Source organism: Callionymus lyra, chromosome 15, assembly GCF_982586985.1.
Source record: "Callionymus lyra chromosome 15, fCalLyr1.hap1.1, whole genome shotgun sequence".
Lineage (NCBI taxonomy): Eukaryota > Metazoa > Chordata > Actinopteri > Syngnathiformes > Callionymidae > Callionymus > Callionymus lyra.
In genome coordinates this window covers 6,380,735-6,403,680 of record NC_141832.1, presented here as the reverse complement: position 1 = coordinate 6,403,680, position 22,946 = coordinate 6,380,735, and the positions used below count along the sequence as shown (strand labels likewise).

The 22,946-nt window shown below is 43.0% G+C and overlaps 1 protein-coding gene across 2 annotated transcripts; it reads right to left on the bottom strand.

Annotated features, from left to right (window-relative positions):
* Positions 1–293: 293 nt before the first annotated feature.
* On the bottom strand, positions 294–22,839 carry cpt1a2b (carnitine palmitoyltransferase 1A2b). Of its 2 annotated transcripts, none has more exons than XM_087808336.1 (18): positions 22,716–22,839; positions 20,387–20,601; positions 16,401–16,540; positions 14,982–15,156; positions 13,522–13,623; positions 13,326–13,463; positions 10,889–10,966; positions 10,054–10,161; positions 9,083–9,170; positions 8,763–8,958; positions 7,705–7,893; positions 6,533–6,638; positions 3,278–3,394; positions 2,817–2,981; positions 1,943–2,071; positions 1,715–1,870; positions 1,438–1,644; positions 294–1,375 (listed from the first exon to the last, which is right to left on the bottom strand). In XM_087808336.1, exons 2-18 carry the CDS (start codon positions 20,525–20,527, stop codon positions 1,256–1,258), a joined length of 2,355 nt encoding a protein of 784 aa, XP_087664462.1. In that variant the 5' UTR covers positions 20,528–20,601; positions 22,716–22,839; the 3' UTR covers positions 294–1,255. The 2 variants fall into 2 exon arrangements, with proteins under 2 accessions (XP_087664462.1, XP_087664463.1); XM_087808337.1 differs by having other exon boundaries at positions 20,387–20,529; positions 22,716–22,836.
* Positions 22,840–22,946: the final 107 nt, after the last annotated feature.

Sequence of the window (22,946 nt, the reverse complement as noted above, 5' to 3'; positions counted from 1 at the left end):
CTAATGCCATCATATGCTATCAGATTCAGTAAGAGCTAATGCCAACATATGCTAGCACATTCAGTTTGAGCTAATGCTAACATATGCTAGCACAAATTAGTAAGAGGTAATGCTAACATATGCTAGCAGATTTAGTAAGAGCTAATGCCAACATATGCTAGCACATTCAGTAAGAGCTAATGCTAACATATGTTAGCAGAAAGAACAACTTGTACTGAATGAAGGAAAGTTGAGCTAAAACGGAAACAAGATTTTTGTAAATTGTGCTTCATTGAAAAATAAATCGGAAAACATTTATTCTTAAAAGTATTTAATGAGACGATTAAAAAAAAGAGAAAGAAGAAGAGTATACAAGCATGAAGCTAATGCTAACAGACACAAGCTAATACATGTTACAAAAAGTCGTTTCTGTTCGGATTAGAAATGTAAAATGTTTACGGCTGATGCTAACAGTTAGTTTACTCTGAAGAAAAGAAAGATTAAAATCTGGCCAAGAGGAAGAAGAGAAGAGAAGTTCAGGCCAAACCGTTTCATGCGTCATGTGACCATCGACGCTCGTCACCGTCATCAACAGGTCGTGTTTCATTCGACAGTTGCAGCAGAAAGTTTGACGGCTCATGAAAACAACTTCCCTTTTAACCTTCGACCCCTTCTACTCTACGAGCGAAAACACCGACAGGAAATTCAACTTTTGTGCTCTAATGATTGCTCGTTAGCCACGATGCTACATTTGCTACAACAGCCCTTTTTCTGCGCGCTAGCAAGTCGTTAGCTTATTTCACTTTGAGTTTGTGTCGACTGCAAACGCCATTATCGACATTTTAAATTCAGTAACAAATGTCTGCCGCACCAAAAAACAAGTGCCAAAAATCGTACTTTCCCGACAAAACAGAGCTAGCATTCCCCAGGTGACTCGAGTGAAGAAGAAAAACAAGTAAATATTTTCAAAGACGCCCCCTAATGGCACCTGAGAGAATTGAACTTGGCAACAGTGAATAATATTAAAGGCCCTTTTAGACAAACAACAAAAAACATTTTAAATGTTTACAAGAGAGAAATAAACAATAGTTTGAATTGTAACAAAGTCGTGGTTTCACACAAACAAAGCAGTTTTTTTTTCGTTTCGACAAAATGTAAATTTTCATTTCCTTCCGTAAACAATGACATAAAACAGCGACGGCCAGGTGAGGAAGCGGCCATCTTTGTTTTGTTAGCGAGGCTAATGGTAACATGACGCTAAGCTAACCGGAGCGCTTCAGTTGAGCTTCTTGTCCGCCGGCTTCTTGACGGGCGGCGAGGTCTTGGCGTCGGCGGCGAGCAGCGCCATGATGTCCAGCGCCGCCTTCTTGATCTGGGCCCCGAACCGGTGCGAGCTCTGGGGGCGGAACCACCGACAATTGTAGGCCATGAAAACACGCGAAGCTGCGCCGCACTTACGGTCTCGCCGCACGAGTGTTTGGACGACACGTGGAAGTTGATCATGTCCTCGCCCACGATGATGTACGACACGCCGTAGCCGTCGTCCGCCACCGGTCCGAAGCCTCCTCCCAGGGAGATGAACTCCGGGTGGTTCTTCAGGTCGAACAGCTCCATCTGCTGGACGGGAGTCTGACTGGTGGAGAGACGCCACGGCTCCGACAGAACCTGCGAGCAGACGGACTTCAGTCGGGGCGTATTTGAGAAGGAACCGTTCCCACGCGGGAACCTCCGGTACCTCCTTGAGGAACGCAGAATCCAGTCCCAGGTACTTGGAGACCACGTAGAGGCAGAAGAGGTGGCGGTCGATGCCGGCGCCGGTCATGGCCATGCGGTACAGGTTCTGGTGTTGCGCCGACGCCGCCCTGAAGAGGCGGCAGCAGGTTTCCTCGGGCTGACGGGACACAAATCATGCCGGTGACCCCCAGGAGTCCGACCCACGACCGCGAGAGTCCTGCTCGCCTACCTGTCCGTCCTCCAGCGCTCGCACGAAGGCGCAGCTGTCGCCGGAGCACGACCTCACCGTCTCCGTGCGACCTTCTCGGAACAGACGCGTCATGGACGCCTCGTAGGTCAGACAGAAGCCGCCGCGATCCTGATCACATCGGAGGAGGGAGAGAGTGAGACGAAGAAGGAGGGGAAGAAAGGGGAGTGGACGAGTGAGGAGGAGGAGAAGAAGGGATGAGGGAGAAGAACCGTTGGGAGAAGAGGATGAAGAGGTGCATAAAATAAGACAATGAAGGAAGAGAGACGTAGAGGGAGGGGAAAGTGAAGATGAAAAGAAGAGGCAGAACAGGAAGAAGAAAAGAGAAGAAGGGAGACCAGGGTAGAATAGGGTGAACAAGGGGGTAGAAAAAGAGGGAGAAGTACAGGGGGTGAAGAAGAGGGGGGAGGAGAGGACCAGGTACAAGAAGAAGAGGGAAGAGAGGCGAGAAGGAGGAGGAGAGAGCGAAGAGGAAGAGCGAGAAGGAGGAGAAGAGTGAGTAGGAGGAGAAGAGTGAGAAGGAGAAGAGTGAGCAGGTAGACAAGAGTCAGGAGGAGGAGGAGAGTGAGCAGGAGGAGAAGTTAAGAGTGAGGAGGAGAAGAGTGAGGAGGAGAAGATAAGAGTGAGGAGGAGGAGAGTGAGAAGGAGGAGAAGAGTGAGGAGGAGGAGAGTGAAAAGGAGAAAAAGAGTGAGAAGGAGGAGAAGAGTGAGAAGGAGGAGGAGATAAGAGTGAGAAGGAGGAGAAGGTAAGAGTGAGGAGGAGGAGAAGGTAAGAGTGAGGAGGAGGAGAAGAGTGAGGAGAGTGAAAAGGAGGAGAAGAGTGAGAAGATAAGAGTAAGAAGAGTGAGTGACTCACCCTGAAGTATGCGAGCTGCAGGGTGATCTGGATGAAGGCGTCCGGACTGACTCGGAGCTTCTTGATTCGACCTTTTCCGAACTCCCTGAAGGGGAAGACATGACAGTCCACGTCGTCGGCGAGAGTCTGAGCCGTCGCTAGAGAGCTGAGGATCTGAGCCTGGACCTGATGATGTCACGGTCACGTGACCACACCAGACAGAATATTGTAAGACGAGTGAAGTATAGAAATACTTCAAGATACTTCAAGATACTTCAAGTATAGAAATACTTCAAGATACTTTTGATCTGGTGCAACTTAAACAATCAATCATGTTGTCATCAACTTGGCAAATGTGTCATCAGTCAATCAATAACTGCAGTGACATCATCACTTGAGTAACTAATGACTGATCATTAGTTAGTTTGACCTTCTTTGAACACGTGACCAGAAGTTCGACCTTCATGTTCTCAAGGTCATACCTCGGCTGAGACGTCCCACTGCAGCCTCTGAGGATGAGGCAGCGACCGGTCCACGTCCCCCCGACAGTGTCCGTCCTCAGTGTAGCCCAGTTGGAAGGCGTCGGTGGCCAGAGTGAACTGTAACACAGAAGGTCATGAAGCTCTTCCTTTGACCTCTTGACCTCAGATGTCAAGTTTTGTGTGAGACATGTGCGGGTGTGAGATATGTGCAGGTGTGAGACATGTGCAGGTGTGAGACATGTGCAGGTGTGAGACATGTGCGGGTGTGAGACATGTGCGGGTGTGAGACATGTGCAGGTGTGAGACATGTGCGGGTGTGAGACATGTGCAGGTGTGAGACATGTGCGGGTGTGAGATATGTGCAGGTGTGAGACATGTGCGGGTGTGAGACATGTGCAGGTGTGAGACATGTGCGGGTGTGAGACATGTGCGGGTGTGAGACATGTGCAGGTGTGAGATATGTGCAGGTGTGAGACATGTGCGGGTGTGAGACATGTGCAGGTGTGAGATATGTGCAGGTGTGAGACATGTGCGGGTGTGAGACATGTGCGGGTGTGAGACATGTGCGGGTGTGAGACATGTGCAGGTGTGAGACATGTGCGGGTGCGAGACATGTGCGGGTGCGAGACATGTGCGGGTGCGAGACATGTGCGGGTGTGAGACATGTGCGGGTGTGAGACATGTGCGGGTGCGAGACATGTGCGGGTGTGAGACATGTGCAGGTGTGAGATATGTGCGGGTGTGAGACATGTGCAGGTGTGAGACATGTGCGGGTGTGAGACATGTGCGGGTGTGAGACATGTGCAGGTGTGAGACATGTGCAGGTGTGAGACATGTGCGGGTGTGAGACATGTGCAGGTGTGAGATATGTGCGGGTGTGAGATATGTGCAGGTGTGAGACATGTGCGGGTGTGAGACATGTGCGGGTGCGAGACATGTGCGGGTGTGAGACATGTGCAGGTGTGAGATATGTGCGGGTGTGAGACATGTGCAGGTGTGAGACATGTGCGGGTGTGAGACATGTGCGGGTGTGAGACATGTGCAGGTGTGAGACATGTGCAGGTGTGAGACATGTGCGGGTGTGAGACATGTGCAGGTGTGAGATATGTGCGGGTGTGAGATATGTGCAGGTGTGAGACATGTGCGGGTGTGAGACATGTGCGGGTGTGAGACATGTGCAGGTGTGAGACATGTGCAGGTGTGAGACATGTGCAGGTGTGAGACATGTGCGGGTGTGAGACATGTGCGGGTGTGAGACATGTGCGGGTGTGAGACATGTGCGGGTGTGAGACATGTGCGGGTGTGAGACATGTGCGGGTGTGAGACATGTGCGGGTGTGAGACATGTGCGGGTGTGAGACATGTGCGGGTGTGAGACATGTGCGGGTGTGAGACATGTGCAGGTGTGAGACATGTGCGGGTGTGAGACATGTGCAGGTGTGAGACATGTGCAGGTGTGAGATATGTGCGGGTGTGAGACATGTGCGGGTGTGAGACATGTGCGGGTGTGAGATATGTGCGGGTGTGAGATATGTGCGGGTGTGAGATATGTGCAGGTGTGAGACATGTGCAGGTGTGAGATATGTGCAGGTGTGAGATATGTGCGGGTGTGAGATATGTGCAGGTGTGAGATATGTGCAGGTGTGAGATATGTGCAGGTGTGAGATATGTGCAGGTGTGAGACATGTGCAGGTGTGAGACATGTGCAGGTGTGAGATATGTGCAGGTGTGAGATATGTGCAGGTGTGAGATATGTGCAGGTGTGAGACATGTGCGGGTGTGAGACATGTGCAGGTGTGAGATATGTGCAGGTGTGAGACATGTGCGGGTGTGAGACATGTGCAGGTGTGAGACATGTGCAGGTGTGAGACATGTGCGGGTGTGAGATATGTGCAGGTGTGAGATATGTGCGGGTGTGAGATATGTGCGGGTGTGAGATATGTGCAGGTGTGAGACATGTGCGGGTGTGAGATATGTGCAGGTGTGAGACATGTGCGGGTGTGAGACATGTGCGGATGTGAGACATGTGCGGATGTGAGACATGTGCGGATGTGAGACATGTGCGGATGTGAGACATGTGCAGGTGTGAGATATGTGCGGGTGTGAGACATGTGCGGGTGTGAGATATGTGCAGGTGTGAGATATGTGCAGGTGTGAGATATGTGCAGGTGTGAGACATGTGCAGGTGTGAGATATGTGCAGGTGTGAGATATGTGCGGGTGTGAGATATGTGCAGGTGTGAGACATGTGCAGGTGTGAGATATGTGCAGGTGTGAGACATGTGCAGGTGTGAGATATGTGCAGGTGTGAGATATGTGCAGGTGTGAGATATGTGCAGGTGTGAGACATGTGCAGGTGTGAGATATGTGCAGGTGTGAGACATGTACGGGTGTGAGATAAGTGCAGGTGTGAGACATGTGCAGGTGTGAGACATGTGCAGGTGTGAGACATGTGCAGGTGTGAGACATGTGCAGGTGTGAGATATGTGCAGGTGTGAGACATGTGCGGGTGTGAGATATGTGCAGGTGTGAGATATGTGCGGGTGTGAGACATGTGCGGGTGTGAGACATGTGCAGGTGTGAGACATGTGCAGGTGTGAGACATGTGCAGGTGTGAGATATGTGCAGGTGTGAGACATGTGCAGGTGTGAGATATGTGCGGGTGTGAGACATGTGCAGGTGTGAGACATGTGCAGGTGTGAGACATGTGCAGGTGTGAGATATGTGCAGGTGTGAGATATGTGCAGGTGTGAGATATGTGCAGGTGTGAGACATGTGCAGGTGTGAGACATGTGCAGGTGTGAGACATGTGCAGGTGTGAGACATGTGCAGGTGTGAGATATGTGCAGGTGTGAGACATGTGCAGGTGTGAGATATGTGCAGGTGTGAGATATGTGCAGGTGTGAGATATGTGCAGGTGTGAGACATGTGCAGGTGTGAGATATGTGCAGGTGTGAGATATGTGCAGGTGTGAGACATGTGCAGGTGTGAGACATGTGCAGGTGTGAGACATGTGCAGGTGTGAGACATGTGCAGGTGTGAGACATGTGCAGGTGTGAGATATGTGCAGGTGTGAGATATGTGCAGGCGTGAGATATGTGCAGGTGTGAGATATGTGCAGGTGTGAGATATGTGCAGGTGTGAGTCAGATCAGGTATGAGACAATAAAGGTGTGAGACAAGTGCAGGTATGAGACAATAAAGGTGTGAGACAAGTGCAGGTATGAGACAATAAAGGTGTGAGACAGGTGTCCTCACCTCCCACAGGTGAGCTACAGTGGGGGCGTCGGCCCACGAGTGTTCTGCGTTCAAGCCGCTCTTTCCGTTTTTGTAGATGATGATGGAGAAGGATTTATCGAACCAGCTGCAAAATAATCAACAACACGACGACAGTCAGCGTTACTGTTACTGACACTGTTACTGACACTGTTACTGACACTGATACTGACACTGATACTGATACTGACACTGTTACTGACACTGTTACTGACACTGATACTGACACTGATACTGACACTGATACTGACACGGTTACCAACACTGATACTGTTACTGACACTGTTACTGACACTGTTACTGACACTGTTACTGACACTGTTACTGACACTGTTACTGACACTGACACTGTTACTGACACGGTTACCGACACTGACACTGTTACTGACACTGATACTGACACTGATACTGACACTGATACTGACACTGACACGGTTACCGACACTGATACTGTTACTGATACTGTTACTGACACTGACACTGACACTGATACTGACACGGTTACCGACACTGACACTGATACCGTCACGGTTACCGACACTGATACTGATACTGATACTGACACTGACACTGATACTGATACTGACACTGACACGGTTACTGTTACTGACACTGATACTGACACGGTTACCGACACGGTTACCGACACGGTTACCGACACGGTTACCGACACGGTTACCGACACTGATACTGACACTGTTACCGACACTGATACTGTTACTGACACTGATACTGATACTGACACTGTTACCGACACGGTTACCGACACTGACACTGATACTGATACTGACACGGTTACCGACACTGACACCGATACTGACACTGTTACTGACAGAGACACGGTTACCGACACTGATACTGACACTGTTATTGACACTGACACTGATAACGACTGATACAGACACAGTTACCGACACTGATACTGATACTGACACTGACACGGTTACAGACACTGATACTGACACTGATACTGATACTGACACTGACACTGAGACTGAGACTGACACTGATACCGACACTGATACTGATACTGACACAGTTACCGACACTGATACTGATACTGACACAGTTACCGACACTGATACCGACACTGATACTGACACGGTTACCGACACTGACACTGACACGCTCATTGACGATGAAAACACACTCACCGGTCGTAACACTTCCCGTGCAGCAGAGACTTGGCGTACCGGTCCAGGTTTCCCGCCGGGTCGTCCCCCCTCATGCCCTGGTCCTCGTCGTCCAGGGTGATGAAGAAGGCGGATCGATCGATCACGTCCAGAGAGCGTCTGTTGACGCCGGCGCTGAAGTGCTGCTTCCTGGTGTGAGCCCAGGGAACCCTGCCGGACATGACACACGACCTTTAAATTGACCTTCACCTCACCAGTTTGACCTTCAAACTTCACTTCATCCCTGCAACAAACATGTCAATCATTGACATTTAATGAAGTGATTGACAGCTCGTGTCGAGCGTTTGAATCTGAACAGTAAAGACTGAGTATGAACGACACACGTTAACATTAAACATGTCTATTGTGTTCAAATGTTAACGTGTGTCACCATTTTGTCGACTCTCATTTCTGTGTGTGTGTGTCTGTGTCCGTGTGTGTCTTTGTGAGTGTGTGTGTCTGTGTCCGTGTGTGTCTTTGTGAGTGTGTGTCTGTGTCCATGTGAGTTTGTGTGAGTGTGTCTGTGTGTGTGTTTGTGTGAGTGTGTGTCTGTGTTTGTGAGTGTGTGTGTTTTTGTGAGTGTGTGTGTCTGTCTCCGTGTGCGTCTTTGTGAGTGTGTGTCTGTCTTTGTGAGTGTGTGTGTGTGTCTGTGTCCGTGTTTGACTTTGTGAGTGTGTGTGTGTGTCTGTGTCCGTGTGTGTCTTTGTGAGTGTGTGTGTCTGTGTCCGTGTGTGTCTTTGTGAGTGTGTGTGTCTTTGTCCGTGTGTGTCTTTGTGAGTGTGTGTGTGTCTGAGTGTGTGTGTGTGTCTGTGTCCGTGTGTCTCTTTGTGAGTGTGTGCGTCTGTGTCCGTGTGTGACTTTGTGAGTGTGTGTGTCTGTGTCCGTGTGTGTCCGTGTGAGTGTGTGTGTCTCTGTGAGTGTGTGTGTGTCTCTGTGAGTGTGTGTGTGTATGATGAACAAGGTCAAAGGTTTCATGATGAAGAAGGTTAAAGCTTGAACAAGGCTGCTCTCTGCCGCCCCCTGCTGTACGGCGAGCGTACCTGTCTCCGGCCGTGAGCGCGCCCAGCTTCTCCTCGCCGGGCTGCGGCGGCGACGTGTCGTCCAGGATCCTCTGGATCTGGAACTCCAGCTCTCTGGGCGACAGCAGGCGCCCGGCACGGTAGACCCACAGGCGGAAGTAGCGCCCCCGGTGGTAGACGGCGACAAACTCGCTGTCCAGCCAGTGCTGGAGGACGTCTGAGGAACAGAGCGTTTGATTGGTCGATGAACGTGAACATCGTCAAGACAAATAATGACTAGTTTTAATCATGTGTGTGTGTGTGTGTGTGTGTGTGTGTGTGTGTGTGTGTTTGTTCATTACCAGTCTCCACTCCAGGGGTGCGTGTTGTGTTGAACATCCTCTCACACTGAGCCGCACACAGTGGGATGACAGTGCCAGGAACACGGCTCTGAAACACACCAGTCACTTTCTGTGTCTCACACACACACACGCTTGACACACACTCATACGCACTCACACACACTCACACGCTTGACACACACTCATACGCACTCACACACACTCACACGCTTGACACACACTCATACGCACTCACACACACTCACACGCTTGACACACACTCATACGCACTCACACACACTCACACGCTTGACACACACTCATACGCACTCACACACACTCACACGCTTGACACACACTCATACGCACTCACACACACTCACACGCTTGACACACACTCATACGCACTCACACACACACACACGCTTGACACACACTCATACGCACTCACACACACACACACGCTTGACACACACTCATACGCACTCACACACACGCTTGACACACACTCATACGCACTCACACACACACACACACGCTTGACACACACTCATACGCACTCACACACGCACACACGCTTGACACACACTCATACGCACTCACACACACACACACACGCTTGACACACACTCATACGCACTCACACACACACACACGCTTGACACACACTCATACGCACTCACTCACACACACACTCAGTCACTCACTCACTCACTCACACTCACACACTCACTCACTCACACACTCACTCAAACACTCACTCACACACTCACTCACTCAAACACTCACTCACACACTCACTCACTCAAACACTCACTCACTCACTCAAACACTCACTCAAACACTCACTCAAACACTCACTCAAACACTCACTCACACACACACTCACACACTCACTCAAACACTCACTCACTCAAACACTCACTCACTCACACACACACTCACACACACACACTCACACACTCACACACTCACTCACTCCAGTGTATTACCGGCTTCAGTTCCTCTCTGTTGACCTTGCGTCGATACAACAACAAGGCTGTGATGGTGTTTGCAGCTCGAGCTGCTTGGACTGAAGTAGGAGTGACGTAGAGGAAGTCCTGCAGTGATGACAATTATCTTCATCATCATCATCTTCATCATCTTCATCATCTTCATAATAATATCATCATCATCATCATCTTCATCATCATCTTCATCATCATCTTCATCATCATTATAATATCTTCATCTTCATCATCATTATAATATCTTCATCATCATCATAGTAATGTCTTCATCATCATCATCTTCATAATAATATCATCATCATCATAGTAATATCTTCATCATCATGATCATCATCATCATCTTCATCATAATTATCTTCATCATCATCATATCATCATAATATCCTCATCCTCATAATATCCTCATCCTCATCTTCATCTTCATCATCATAATATCCTCATCCTCATCTTCATCATCATTGTCTCCATCATCATCATCTTCATAATAATATCATCATTCTCATCTTCATCATCATCTTCATCGTCATCATAATATCCTCATCCTCATCATTATCTTCATCATCTTCATCATAATAATATCCTCATCCTCATCATTATTTTCATCATCATAATATCCTCATCCTCATCATCATCATTATCTTCATCATCTTCATCATCATAATATCCTCATCCTCATCTTCATCATCATTGTCTTCATCATCATCATCTTCATAATAATATCCTCATCCTCATCTTCATCATCATCTTCATCATCATCTTCATCATCATCATAATATCCTCATCATCATCAAACATGTTTGTGTAGAGGTGTCATTACCATCCCATAATAGTTGCTGTTGACCATGATAGGTCCTCTGCTGCGCAGGTAGATATATTCCTCCCACCAGTCGCTCACCTGAGCAGGTGAAGATGTTGAGAGAGAGAAACAATATACAACAATACATATGATACAATTGTTACTTTATTCTTTATGCATTTTTAAAGTAATGAGTGTGTGTGTGAGTGTGTGTGTGTGTGTGTGTGTGTGTAGGTGTGTGACTGTGTGAGTGCATGTGTAGGTGTGTGACTGTGTGAGTGTGTGCGTGCGTGCGTGTGTGTGTCGAAATGTCCTGAGGTATCAAGGGTGTTAAGATGCTGCCCCCTGCTGGCCAATCATCTCTGTGGTCTGGAAGTTTTTCAATAATATTATATAAATATTAATCTTGGAAATAAAGAATTAAGACGAAATGTTGTTGTTTCTCTGAGAAGTTTTCAAATATTACATTATAAATATTTGTGATATATTTATAACATTATTTACATGTTTTTTATTCAAACTATTGTCAACATTTTCTTCTTGTACAACGTGTTTATTTAAACTGTTTAAATATATGTTCATTGTATTCATATTATAGTCACTTACTAATAACATGTACTTATGTTTTTATATACAGTGTTGTAGTAATGATGTTTTTATATACAGTGTTGTAGTAATGATGTTTTTATATACTGTGTTGTAGTAATGATGTTTTTATATACAGTGTTGTAGTAATGATGTTTTTATATACAGTGTTGTAGTAATGATGTTTTTATATACTGTGTTGTAGTAATGATGTTTTTATATACAGTGTTGTAGTAATGATGTTTTTATATACAGTGTTGTAGTAATGATGTTTTTATATACAGTGTTGTAGTAATGATGTTTTTATATACAGTGTTGTAGTAATGATGTTTTTATATACTGTGTTGTAGTAATGATGTTTTTATATACTGCGTTGTAGTAATGATGTTTTTATATACAGTGTTGTAGTAATGATGTTTTTATATACAGTGTTGTAGTAATGATGTTTTTATATACAGTGTTGTAGTAATGATGTTTTTATATACAGTGTTGTAGTAATGATGTTTTTATATACAGTGTTGTAGTAATGATGTTTTTATATACTGAGGCAACAGCGCCCCCTGATGGAAGAAGAAGGTAGGAACGTTGATTAAATTACAATGTTAGAAAATCAGCGTCATCTGTGTTTCATCCATCCATCTATAAATCCATCTATTCATCCATCCATACATCTATACATCCATCCATCCATCATCCATCTTTACATCTATAAATCCATCCATCATCCATCTTTACATCTATACATCCATCTATCCATTCATCCATCTGTTAATTCATCTATACATCCATCTATCCATTCATCCATCTGTTAATTCATCTATACATCCATCCATCATCCATCTTTACATCTATACATCCATCTATCCATTCATCCATCTGTTAATTAATCGATACATCCATCCATCATCCATCTTTACATCTTTACATCTATACATCCATCTATCCATTCATCTATACATCCATCTATCCATTCATCTATTCATCCATCCATCATCCATACATCTATACATCCATCTATTCATCCATCCATCTATACATCAATCTATAAATCCATCTATTCATCCATCCATCATCCATACATCTATACATCCATCTATTCATCCATCCATCTATACATCAATCTATAAATCCATCTATTCATCCATCCATCATCCATACATCTATACATCCATCTATTCATCCATCCATCTATAAATCCATCTATACATCCATCCATCTGTAAATTCATCTATACATTCATCCATCCATCCATCAATACATTCATCCATCCATCTATACATCCATCCATCCATCTTTACATCCATCCATCTGTAAATTCATCTATACATTCATCCATCCATCCATCTATACATCCATCCATCCATCAATACATTCATCCATCCATCTATACATCCATCCATCAATACATTCATCCATCTATACATACATCCATCCATCCATGAATCAATACATTCATCCATCCATCTATACATCCATCCATCCATCAATACATTCATCCATCCATCCATCCATCCATCAATACATTCATCCATCCATCCATCCATACATTCATCCATCACTACATTCATCCATCATCATTATTTCAAATGTTGAAACTTTTATCACTTTTTATTGAAATGTTGTTATTTAGGCATTTCAATATAATTAATAATATATTTATAAATTAATAAATTAATTTCTATATTGAAAGGTTGAACTTATTTTCATCGAGAACTGAAAATAAATATGTTTTGAAAATATAAATACAGTTTAATTTTCCAATTCCAATAATTATAAAATAATTAATAGTTAATTTAATTCAACATAAATGTTCTAATAGAGTCTCAGACCAGACCAACAGAGCTCAGAGCTGCCGATCAAACATGTGACTCACGTAGTTCGTCGCCCACAGAGCCTTGAGCTTCAAGTATCTCTGGAGTCGGTTTCCATGGTTCTCCTCGAACTGAGCCGCCAGTCGCGTCGTCCTCTCGAACCCGGCGTCGTCCAGCAGCGGCCGCGCCGACTCCAGGTACTGTGGACACACACACGGGTCAGAACCGGTCCACGCCCGACCGCACCTGTGCACTCACGCGGCTCAGCGTGTCCTTGATAGCTGGGACGGGCAGGTGAGGCAGAGACGTCTGGTAGCTGTAGAGCAGAGGCTTCCTGCTGCTCAGCAGACGCAGCAGAGTCTGAGCGGCGACAACAACAACAACAAGATCAACAACAAGAAGATCAACAACAACAACAACAACAAGATCAACAACAACAAGATCAACAACAACAACAAGATCAACAACAACAACAAGATCAACAACAACAAGAAGATCAACAACAACAAGAAGATCAACAGTTATGCAAGACTGTCGCGCTCACTTGAACCATCACAAGATACATTCAGAAAGAAATAGACTTTTCGTTAACATTTATAGAACAAAATGTCATAATTAATTCAAAATGATACATTTCTGGATTATTACGCAACATAAATGTTTAGAATTTCAATTTTTTATTTTTTACCAAGCTTTGAATTATTTCTTTCAATATTTTTTTTATTCAAAGCTTGAATTGTCTTTTTTTTTTTTTATTCAAGAAATGGGATTTTTCAAAATTAATCATTAATTGGATTAATTCATTTGAAAATTTCATTTTGTGAATTAAGTCATTTTTTCTAGCTTTTGAATCTTCTTCATTCTAATGAAATAACATATGTTATATTAATATTATATGTAAAAATATTAATATTATATGTAATAACAAGGACACTACGAGGTCGTATGTAATATTAATATTTTACGTAATAACAAAGTCACTACGAGGTCATATGTAATATTAATATTATACGTAATTACAAGGTCACTACAAGTCGTACCACCCAGACTTTGGTAATATTAATATTATACGTAATAACAAGGTCACTCAGAGGTCATATGTAATATTAATATTATATTTAATATTAATATTATACGTAATAACAAGGTCACTCAGAGGTCATATGTAATATTAATATTATAAATAATAACAAGGTCACCCAGAGGTCGTACCACCCAGACTTTGGTAATATTAATATTATACGTAATAACAAGGTCACTCAGAGGTCATATGTAATATTAATATTATATTTAATATTAATATTATACGTAATAACAAGGTCACTCAGAGGTCATATGTAATATTAATATTATAAATAATAACAAGGTCACCCAGAGGTCGTACCACCCAGACTTTGGTAATATTAATATTATACGTAATAACAAGGTCACTCAGAGGTCATATGTAATATTAATATTATAAATAATAACAAGGTCACCCAGAGGTCGTACCACACAGACTTTGGTAATATTAATATTATACGTAATAACAAGGTCACTCAGAGGTCATATGTAATATCAATATTATAAATAATAACAAGGTCACCCAGAGGTCGTACCACACAGACTTTGGTAATATTAATATTATACGTATTAACAAGGTCACTCAGAGGTCTTACCACCCAGACTTTGGTAATATTAATATTATACGTATTAACAAGGTCACTCAGAGGTCTTACCACCCAGACTTTGGTGGTGTTGGAGACGCGTCCGTGCTGCTCGAACATCCACTGATGATACGACAGCAGCAGCTTCAGGCAGAACCTCAGAGCCAGGATGAGTGACAGCCACAGCAGCGTACTGAAGACCAGAGCAGACACCATCGTCTGGCCCTGAGAGCTCAGAGACACCAGGCTGGAGGGACACGATGGTACATTAGAGTAGAAACACATGAACCAGAGTAGAAACACATCAACTACAGTAGAAATACATGAACCAGAGTAGAAACACATCAACTACAGTAGAAATACATGAACCAGAGTAGAAACACAAGAACCAGAGTAGAAACACGTGAACTAGAGTAGAAACACATGAACTAGAGTAGAAACACATGAACTATAGTAGAAACACATGAACTACAGTAGAAACACATGAAGAGTAGAAACACATGAACTAGAGTAGAAACACATGAACTAGAGTAGAAACACACGAACTACAGTAGAAACACATGAACTACAGTAGAAACACATGAACTACAGTAGAAACACATGAAGAGTAGAAACACATGATTTAGAGTAAAAACACATGAATAGTAGAAACACATGAACTACAGTAGAAACACATGAAGAGTAGAAACACATGAACTAGAGTAGAAACACATGAAGAGTAGAAACACATGATTTAGAGTAGAAACACATGAACTAGAGTAGAAACACATGAAGAGTAGAAACACATCAACTAGAGTAGAAACACATGAACCAGAGTAGAAACACATGAACCAGAGTAGAAATACATGAACCAGTGTAGAAATACATGAACTAGAGTAGAAACACATGAACTAGAGTAGAAACACATGAACCAGAGTAGAAACACATGAACCAGATTAGAAATACATGAACTAGAGTACAAATACATGAACTAGAGTTTAACACATGAACTAGAGTAGAAATACATGAACTAGAGTAAAAACACATGAACCAGAGTACAAATACATGAACTAGAGTACAAATACATTAACTAGAGTACAAATACATGAACTACAGTACAAATACATGAACTAGAGTTTAACACATGAACTTGAGTAGAAACACATGAACCAGAGTAGAAATACATGAACCAGAGTAGAAATACACAAACTGATGTAGAAATACATGCACCAGAGTAGAAATACACAAACTGATGTAGAAATACATGAACCAGAGTAGAAACACATGAACCAGAGTAGAAATACACAAACCAGAGTAGAAATACACGAACCATGAGAGGTCATGAGAGGTCATGAGAGGTCATGAGAGGTCAAGAGAGGTCAAGAGAGGTCAAGAGAGGTCAAGAGAGGTCAAGAGAGGTCAAGAGTTCTGGTAGATTCCACCTCACGTTCCTGCTCGACTTGTTTCTAGGTTTGTGTGCTAGAGACAGAGGTCAGAGGTCAGAGCTCTCACCTGAGCGGCAGGTGCTGCTGGATCTTGGCGATGAGGCCCATGCTGGGGTCCGAGCGCATGTACATGGTGGCCAGGATGGCGATGACCACGAAGAGCCAGGAGGACGGACTGGCCGGGTACACGCCCTTGATCACGCGGTTCTGTGGAGAACATTCGTCAGACGGTCCCTGAACGCACCGTTAACACGTCACAGGAACGACAGAACAAACATTCGTCAGACGGTCCCTGAACGCACCGTTAACACGTCACAGGAACGACAGAACAAACATTCGTCAGACGGTCCCTGAACGCACCGTTAACACGTCACAGGAACGACAGAACAAACATTCGTCAGACGGTCCCTGAACGCACCGTTAAGACGTCACAGGAACGACTCTCTCTGGACCTGCAAGTCCAGACCCGCCAGAACTTCTGACTCACCTCAGGGACGGAACCATGTACACGTATATACGTGTTACTACACTAACACAACACCAGAGTCAAGTACTGGACAATACTACACATATATAATTGTTACTACACTAACACAACACCAGAGTCAAGTACTGGACAATACTACACATATATACTTGTTACTACACTATCACAACACCAGAGTCAAGTACTGGACAATACTACACATATATACTTGTTACTACACTAACACAACACCAGAGTCAAGTACTGGACAATACTACACATATATACTTGTTACTACACTAACACAACACCAGAGTCAAGAACTGGACAATACTACACATATATACTTGTTACTACACTAACACAACACCAGAGTCAAGTACTGGACAATACTACACATATATACTTGTTACTACATTATCACAACACCAGAGTCAAGTACTGGACAATACTACACATATATACTTGTTACTACACTATCACAACACCAGAGTCAAGTACTGGACAATATTACACATATATACTTGTTACTACATTATCACAACACCAGAGTCAAGTACTGGACAATACTACACATATATACTTGTTACTACACTAACACAACACCAGAGTCAAGTACTGGACAATACTACACATATATACTTGTTACTACATTATCACAACACCAGAGTCAATTACTGGACAATACTACACATATATACTTGTTACTACACTATCACAACACCAGAGTCAAGTACTGGACAATACTACACATATATACTTGTTACTACACTAACACAACACCAGAGTCAAGTACTGGACAATACTACACATATATACTTGTTACTACACTATCACAACACCAGAGTCAAGTACTGGACAATACTACACATATATACTTGTTACTACACTAACACAACACCAGAGTCAAGTACTGGACAATACTACACATATATACTTGTTACTACACTAACACAACACCAGAGTCAAGAACTGGACAATACTACACATATATACTTGTTACTACACTAACACAACACCAGAGTCAAGTACTGGACAATACTACACATATATACTTGTTACTACATTATCACAACACCAGAGTCAAGTACTGGACAATACTACACATATATACTTGTTACTACACTATCACAACACCAGAGTCAAGTACTGGACAATATTACACATATATACTTGTTACTACATTATCACAACACCAGAGTCAATTACTGGACAATACTACACATATATACTTGTTACTACACTATCACAACACCAGAGTCAAGTACTGGACAATACTACACATATATACTTGTTACTACACTATCACAACACCAGAGTCAAGAACTGGACAATAATACACATACAGTATATATACTTGTTACTACACTATCACAACACCAGAGTCAAGTACTGGACAATATTACACATATATACTTGTTACTACATTATCACAACACCAGAGTCAAGTACTGGACAATACTACACATATATACTTGTTACTACACTATCACAACACCAGTGTCAAGTACTGGACAATACTACACATACATACTTGTTACTACACTATCACAACACCAGAGTCAAGTTCTGTACAATACTACACATGTTTACTTGTTACTACACTATCACAACACCAGAGTCAAGAACTGGACAATACTACACATACAGTATATACAGTGCCTTGCGAAAGTATTCGGCCCCCTTGAACCTTTCAACATTTTGCCACATTTCAGGCTTCAAACATAAAGATATAAAATTTTAATTTTTTGTCATGAATCAACAACAAGTGGGACACAATCGTGAAGTGGAACGAAATTTATTGGATAATTTAAACTTTAACAAATAAAAAACTGAAAAGTGGGGCGTGCAATATTATTCGGCCCCCTTGCGCTAATACTTTGTAGCGCCACCTTTTGCTGCAATTACAGCTGCAAGTCGCTTGGGGTATGTCTCTATCAGTTTTGCACATCGAGAGACTGGAATTCTTGCCCATTCTTCCTTGCAAAACAGCTCGAGCTCAGTGAGGTTGGATGGAGAGCGTTTGTGAACAGCAGTCTTCAGCTCTTTCCACAGATTCTCGATTGGATTCAGGTCTGGACTTTGATTTGGCCATTCTAACACCTGGATACGTCTATTTGTGAACCATTCCATTGTAGATTTGGCTTTATGTTTTGGATCATTGTCCTGTTGGAAGATAAATCTCCGTCCCAGTCTCAGGTCTTTTGCAGACTCCAACAGGTTTTCTTCCAGAATGGTCCTGTATTTGGCTCCATCCATCTTCCCATCAATTTTAGCCATCTTCCCTGTCCCTGCTGAAGAAAAGCAGGCCCAAACCATGAGGCTGCCACCACCATGTTTGACAGTGTTGATGGTGTGTTCAGGGTGATGAGCTGTGTTGCTTTTACGCCAAACATATCGTTTTGCATTGTGGCCAAAAAGTTCGATTTTGGTTTCATCTGACCAGAGCACCTTCTTCCACATGTGTGGTGTGTCTCCCAGGTGGCTTGTGGCAAACTTTAAACAAGACTTTTTATGGATATCTTTGAGAAATGGCTTTCTTCTTGCCACTCTTTCATAAAGGCCAGATTTGTGCAGTGCACGACTGATTGTTGTCCTATGGACAGACTCTCCCACCTCAGCTGTAGTTATCTGCAGTTCATCCAGAGTGATCATGGGCCTCTTGGCTGCATCTCTGATCAGTCTTCTCCTTGTTTGAGATGAAAGTTTGGAGGGACGGCGGGTCTTGGTAGATTTGCAGTGGTCTGATACTCCTTCCATTTCAATAGAATTGCTTGCACAGTGCTCCTTGAGATGTTTAAAGCTTGGGAAATCTTTTTGTATCCAAATCCGGCTTTAAACTTCTCCACAACAGTATCTCGGACCTGCCTGGTGTGTTCCTTTGTCTTCATGGTTCTCTCTTTGAACAGAACCCTGAGACTATCAAAGAGCAGGTGCATTTATACGGAGACTAGATTACACACAGGTGCATTCTATTGATCATCATCAGTCATTTAGGACAACATTGGATCATTCAAAGATCCTCACTGAACTTCTGGAGTGAGTTTGCTGCACTGAAAGTAAATAATATTGCACGCCCCACTTTTCAGTTTTTTATTTGTTAAAAAAGTTTAAATTATCCAATAAATTTCGTTCCACTTCACGATTGTGTCCCACTTGTTGTTCATTCATGACAAAAAATTAAAATGTTATATCTTTATGTTTGAAGCCTGAAATGTGGCGAAATGTTGAAAGGTTAAAGGGGGCCGAATACTTTCGCAAGGCACTGTACTTGTTACTACACTATCACAACACCAGAGTCAAGTACTGGACAATACTACACATATATACTTGTTACTACACTATCACAACACCAGAGTCAAGTACTGGACAATATTACACATACATACTTGTTACTACACTATCACAACACCAGAGTCAAGTACTGGACAATACTACACATATATACTTGTTACTACATTATCACAACACCAGAGTCAAGTACTGGACAATACTACACATATATCTGTGTTGGTAAAAAGAGCTAAGCTAAGAGCTTGACGAGCTGTGTTCCTCCAATCAGCTGTAAGGGGCGGAGCTTAACTCACCTGCAGTCTGCTGACTCTCTTCTTCCAGGACCGGACCCCCGACAGGTAGATCTGGTTGAGGGCCTGGTAGGACAGCTGCAGGTCGATGCCCTCGGGGGTGATGGTGAACTGGAACGCCACCGCCTGGTGAGCTTCCGCCATTGCTGTGGATGGAGATCGCGTTCAACCAGGATTCACGCTCTTATTTTGAAACCTCAGGCTCCGACACGTGGTTCCTGCGAGAGACGGTGACGAGGCATTGAGTCAGGCGGTCGTAGACGTGTCACCGGAATGTTGTTGTCTCACGAGTGAGCCGTCGCCGTGACAACCGCACAGACTTGACACTGACTTCCTGTGACTTTTATACTGAAGTATTGTTGTTGTTGTTGTTGTTCTCAGGCATCATTTAAATCAACAACTTATTTATTGACAGATTCAACGTTTTCAAAATAATTATAGATTCTTAACAATGTCAATAATTAAATAATTAAATGTTTAAATGTTTAGTCGAGGAAGTGAAAACTTTCTCCTGAGTTTGAACTAAAGTGAGAGAAAGTTTATTTTGTTTCAAACATTAAAAACACAGGAAAACACATCGATTACATACGTTTAGGGATCATTTGTCTCAACATAAAATAAACGTTTAATTCTAGTCACTCTGCTGATTGGTCACAAAAACACGAGTTGCATTCAAGGACTCTCGTAAATTTCAAACTCAACCCTAAAACTCACGTTTTGTACATTAAAGACGAATAATAAAAGAGATTGCAGCTTGATTTACACATTAGAAAAACACCTAAAGGCAGAAGTAACTCTCACCATGTTTACATAAATATATATTTAGTTTATCAACATGTAGGTTCTTCACTGATGTAGATCTTCTAGAGACACCTGCGCCAGAGTGATGTCACCATGTTTACATAAATATATATTTAGTTTATTAACATGTAGGTTCTTATGTAGATCTTCTAGGGGAGGACACCTGCACCAGTGTGATGTCACCAGGTTTCATTTAAACCGTAGTTTCGTTTGATTTCAGACGAGAACTTTATTAAGTAATAACTTCTTGAACTACTGCATGTTGAAGACTTTAACATTTACAACGTGCAAGTTCACATGACTTGACCTTTAACCTCCTTCTTGAGATACTCAAAGCTAAAGCTACTTTCTTAAATAAACGTCATAAACGTAAAGATACATTTGAACGCGTGCTTTTAACCGTTTTGGTTGCGGACGTTTTTAAGGGTTTATTTTGAACACGCGTCGAGATTGTGTTGTTGTGTATCTTCCACAGTCGCTACTGTCCAGTTGTTCCTTGTGTGCGTTTGTCGTCCTTCGACGTGAAGGATGTTGTGAGTCCACACACATCGAGTGTTGACGCGAGTGTGAGTCGCACAACCACAGGAACAACTTGACAAAGAATACCAGTCGAACCACCTTAAAAGGGAGTGTGTGTCAACATGGAACCACTTTGAAGTGTGTGTGTGTGCAGGTGTGTAAGTGTGTGTAGGTGGGTGTGTGCAGGTGTGAGCCATTTCCGTCTTTTACTGCATTTAAAAAATATAAATATATACAGTATATATATATATATATCTTGGAAAAAGAAGAAGAAAATCACACACAACTTTACACAACTTTCAATGTAGCAACACAAATGTAGTGTCTTTGAACGCAGTGTAAGAATTTAAAAAAGCAACTTGAAATGAAATTCAAAAACATTAATGTTCATTAAAATGTTTAAAAAATGTGATTGTGTTGATGTTTGATGAAACATCTACACAACTGTCGTCGCACAATTATGACGCATTAATGTTAACGTGAAGAAACATCTACACAACTGTCGTCGCACAATTATGATGCATTAATGTTGTTAACGTGAAGAAACATCTACACAACTGTCGTCGCACACTTATGATGCATTAATGTTGTTAACGTGAAGAAACATCTACACAACTGTCGTCGCACAATTATGATGCATTAATGTTGTTAACGTGAAGAAACATCTACACAACTGTCGTCGCACAATTATGATGCATTAATGTTGTTAACGTGAAGAAACATCTACACAACTGTCGTCGCACACTTATGATGCATTAATGTTAACGTGAAGAAACATCTACACAACTGTCGTCGCACAATTATGATGCATTTATGTTGTAGCTTCAACACGTCTCTACACACACTTGTCAATCATTCCTGGAACAGACGCAACACAATCGCGTGCGTGTACAGTAACACACTGGTCCGTCCACGCAGCATCACAACAGCATCACGACAGCTACACAACAGCTACACAACAGCTACACGCCACAGGTAGAGACTCACACTCGGTCACACAATGAAGACTCACCTGGAGTTGAACCGACGACCGTTGAGCTGCTGCTGTGGATGAAGCGGGAGAAGAAAGTGTGTGTGTAAGTGTGAGAGTGTGTGTGTCTTCCTCCCTGAAACTGGACGAACCCGCCTACGAACCAGTTCTTCTCCCGACAAAAATCCCGCGAGACAAGAGCTCTCACTCCGAGGGTTTCAAATAAACACTTTCATTTTAGTTGGACAAACAATAAATCCTGTAGTGTGTGTA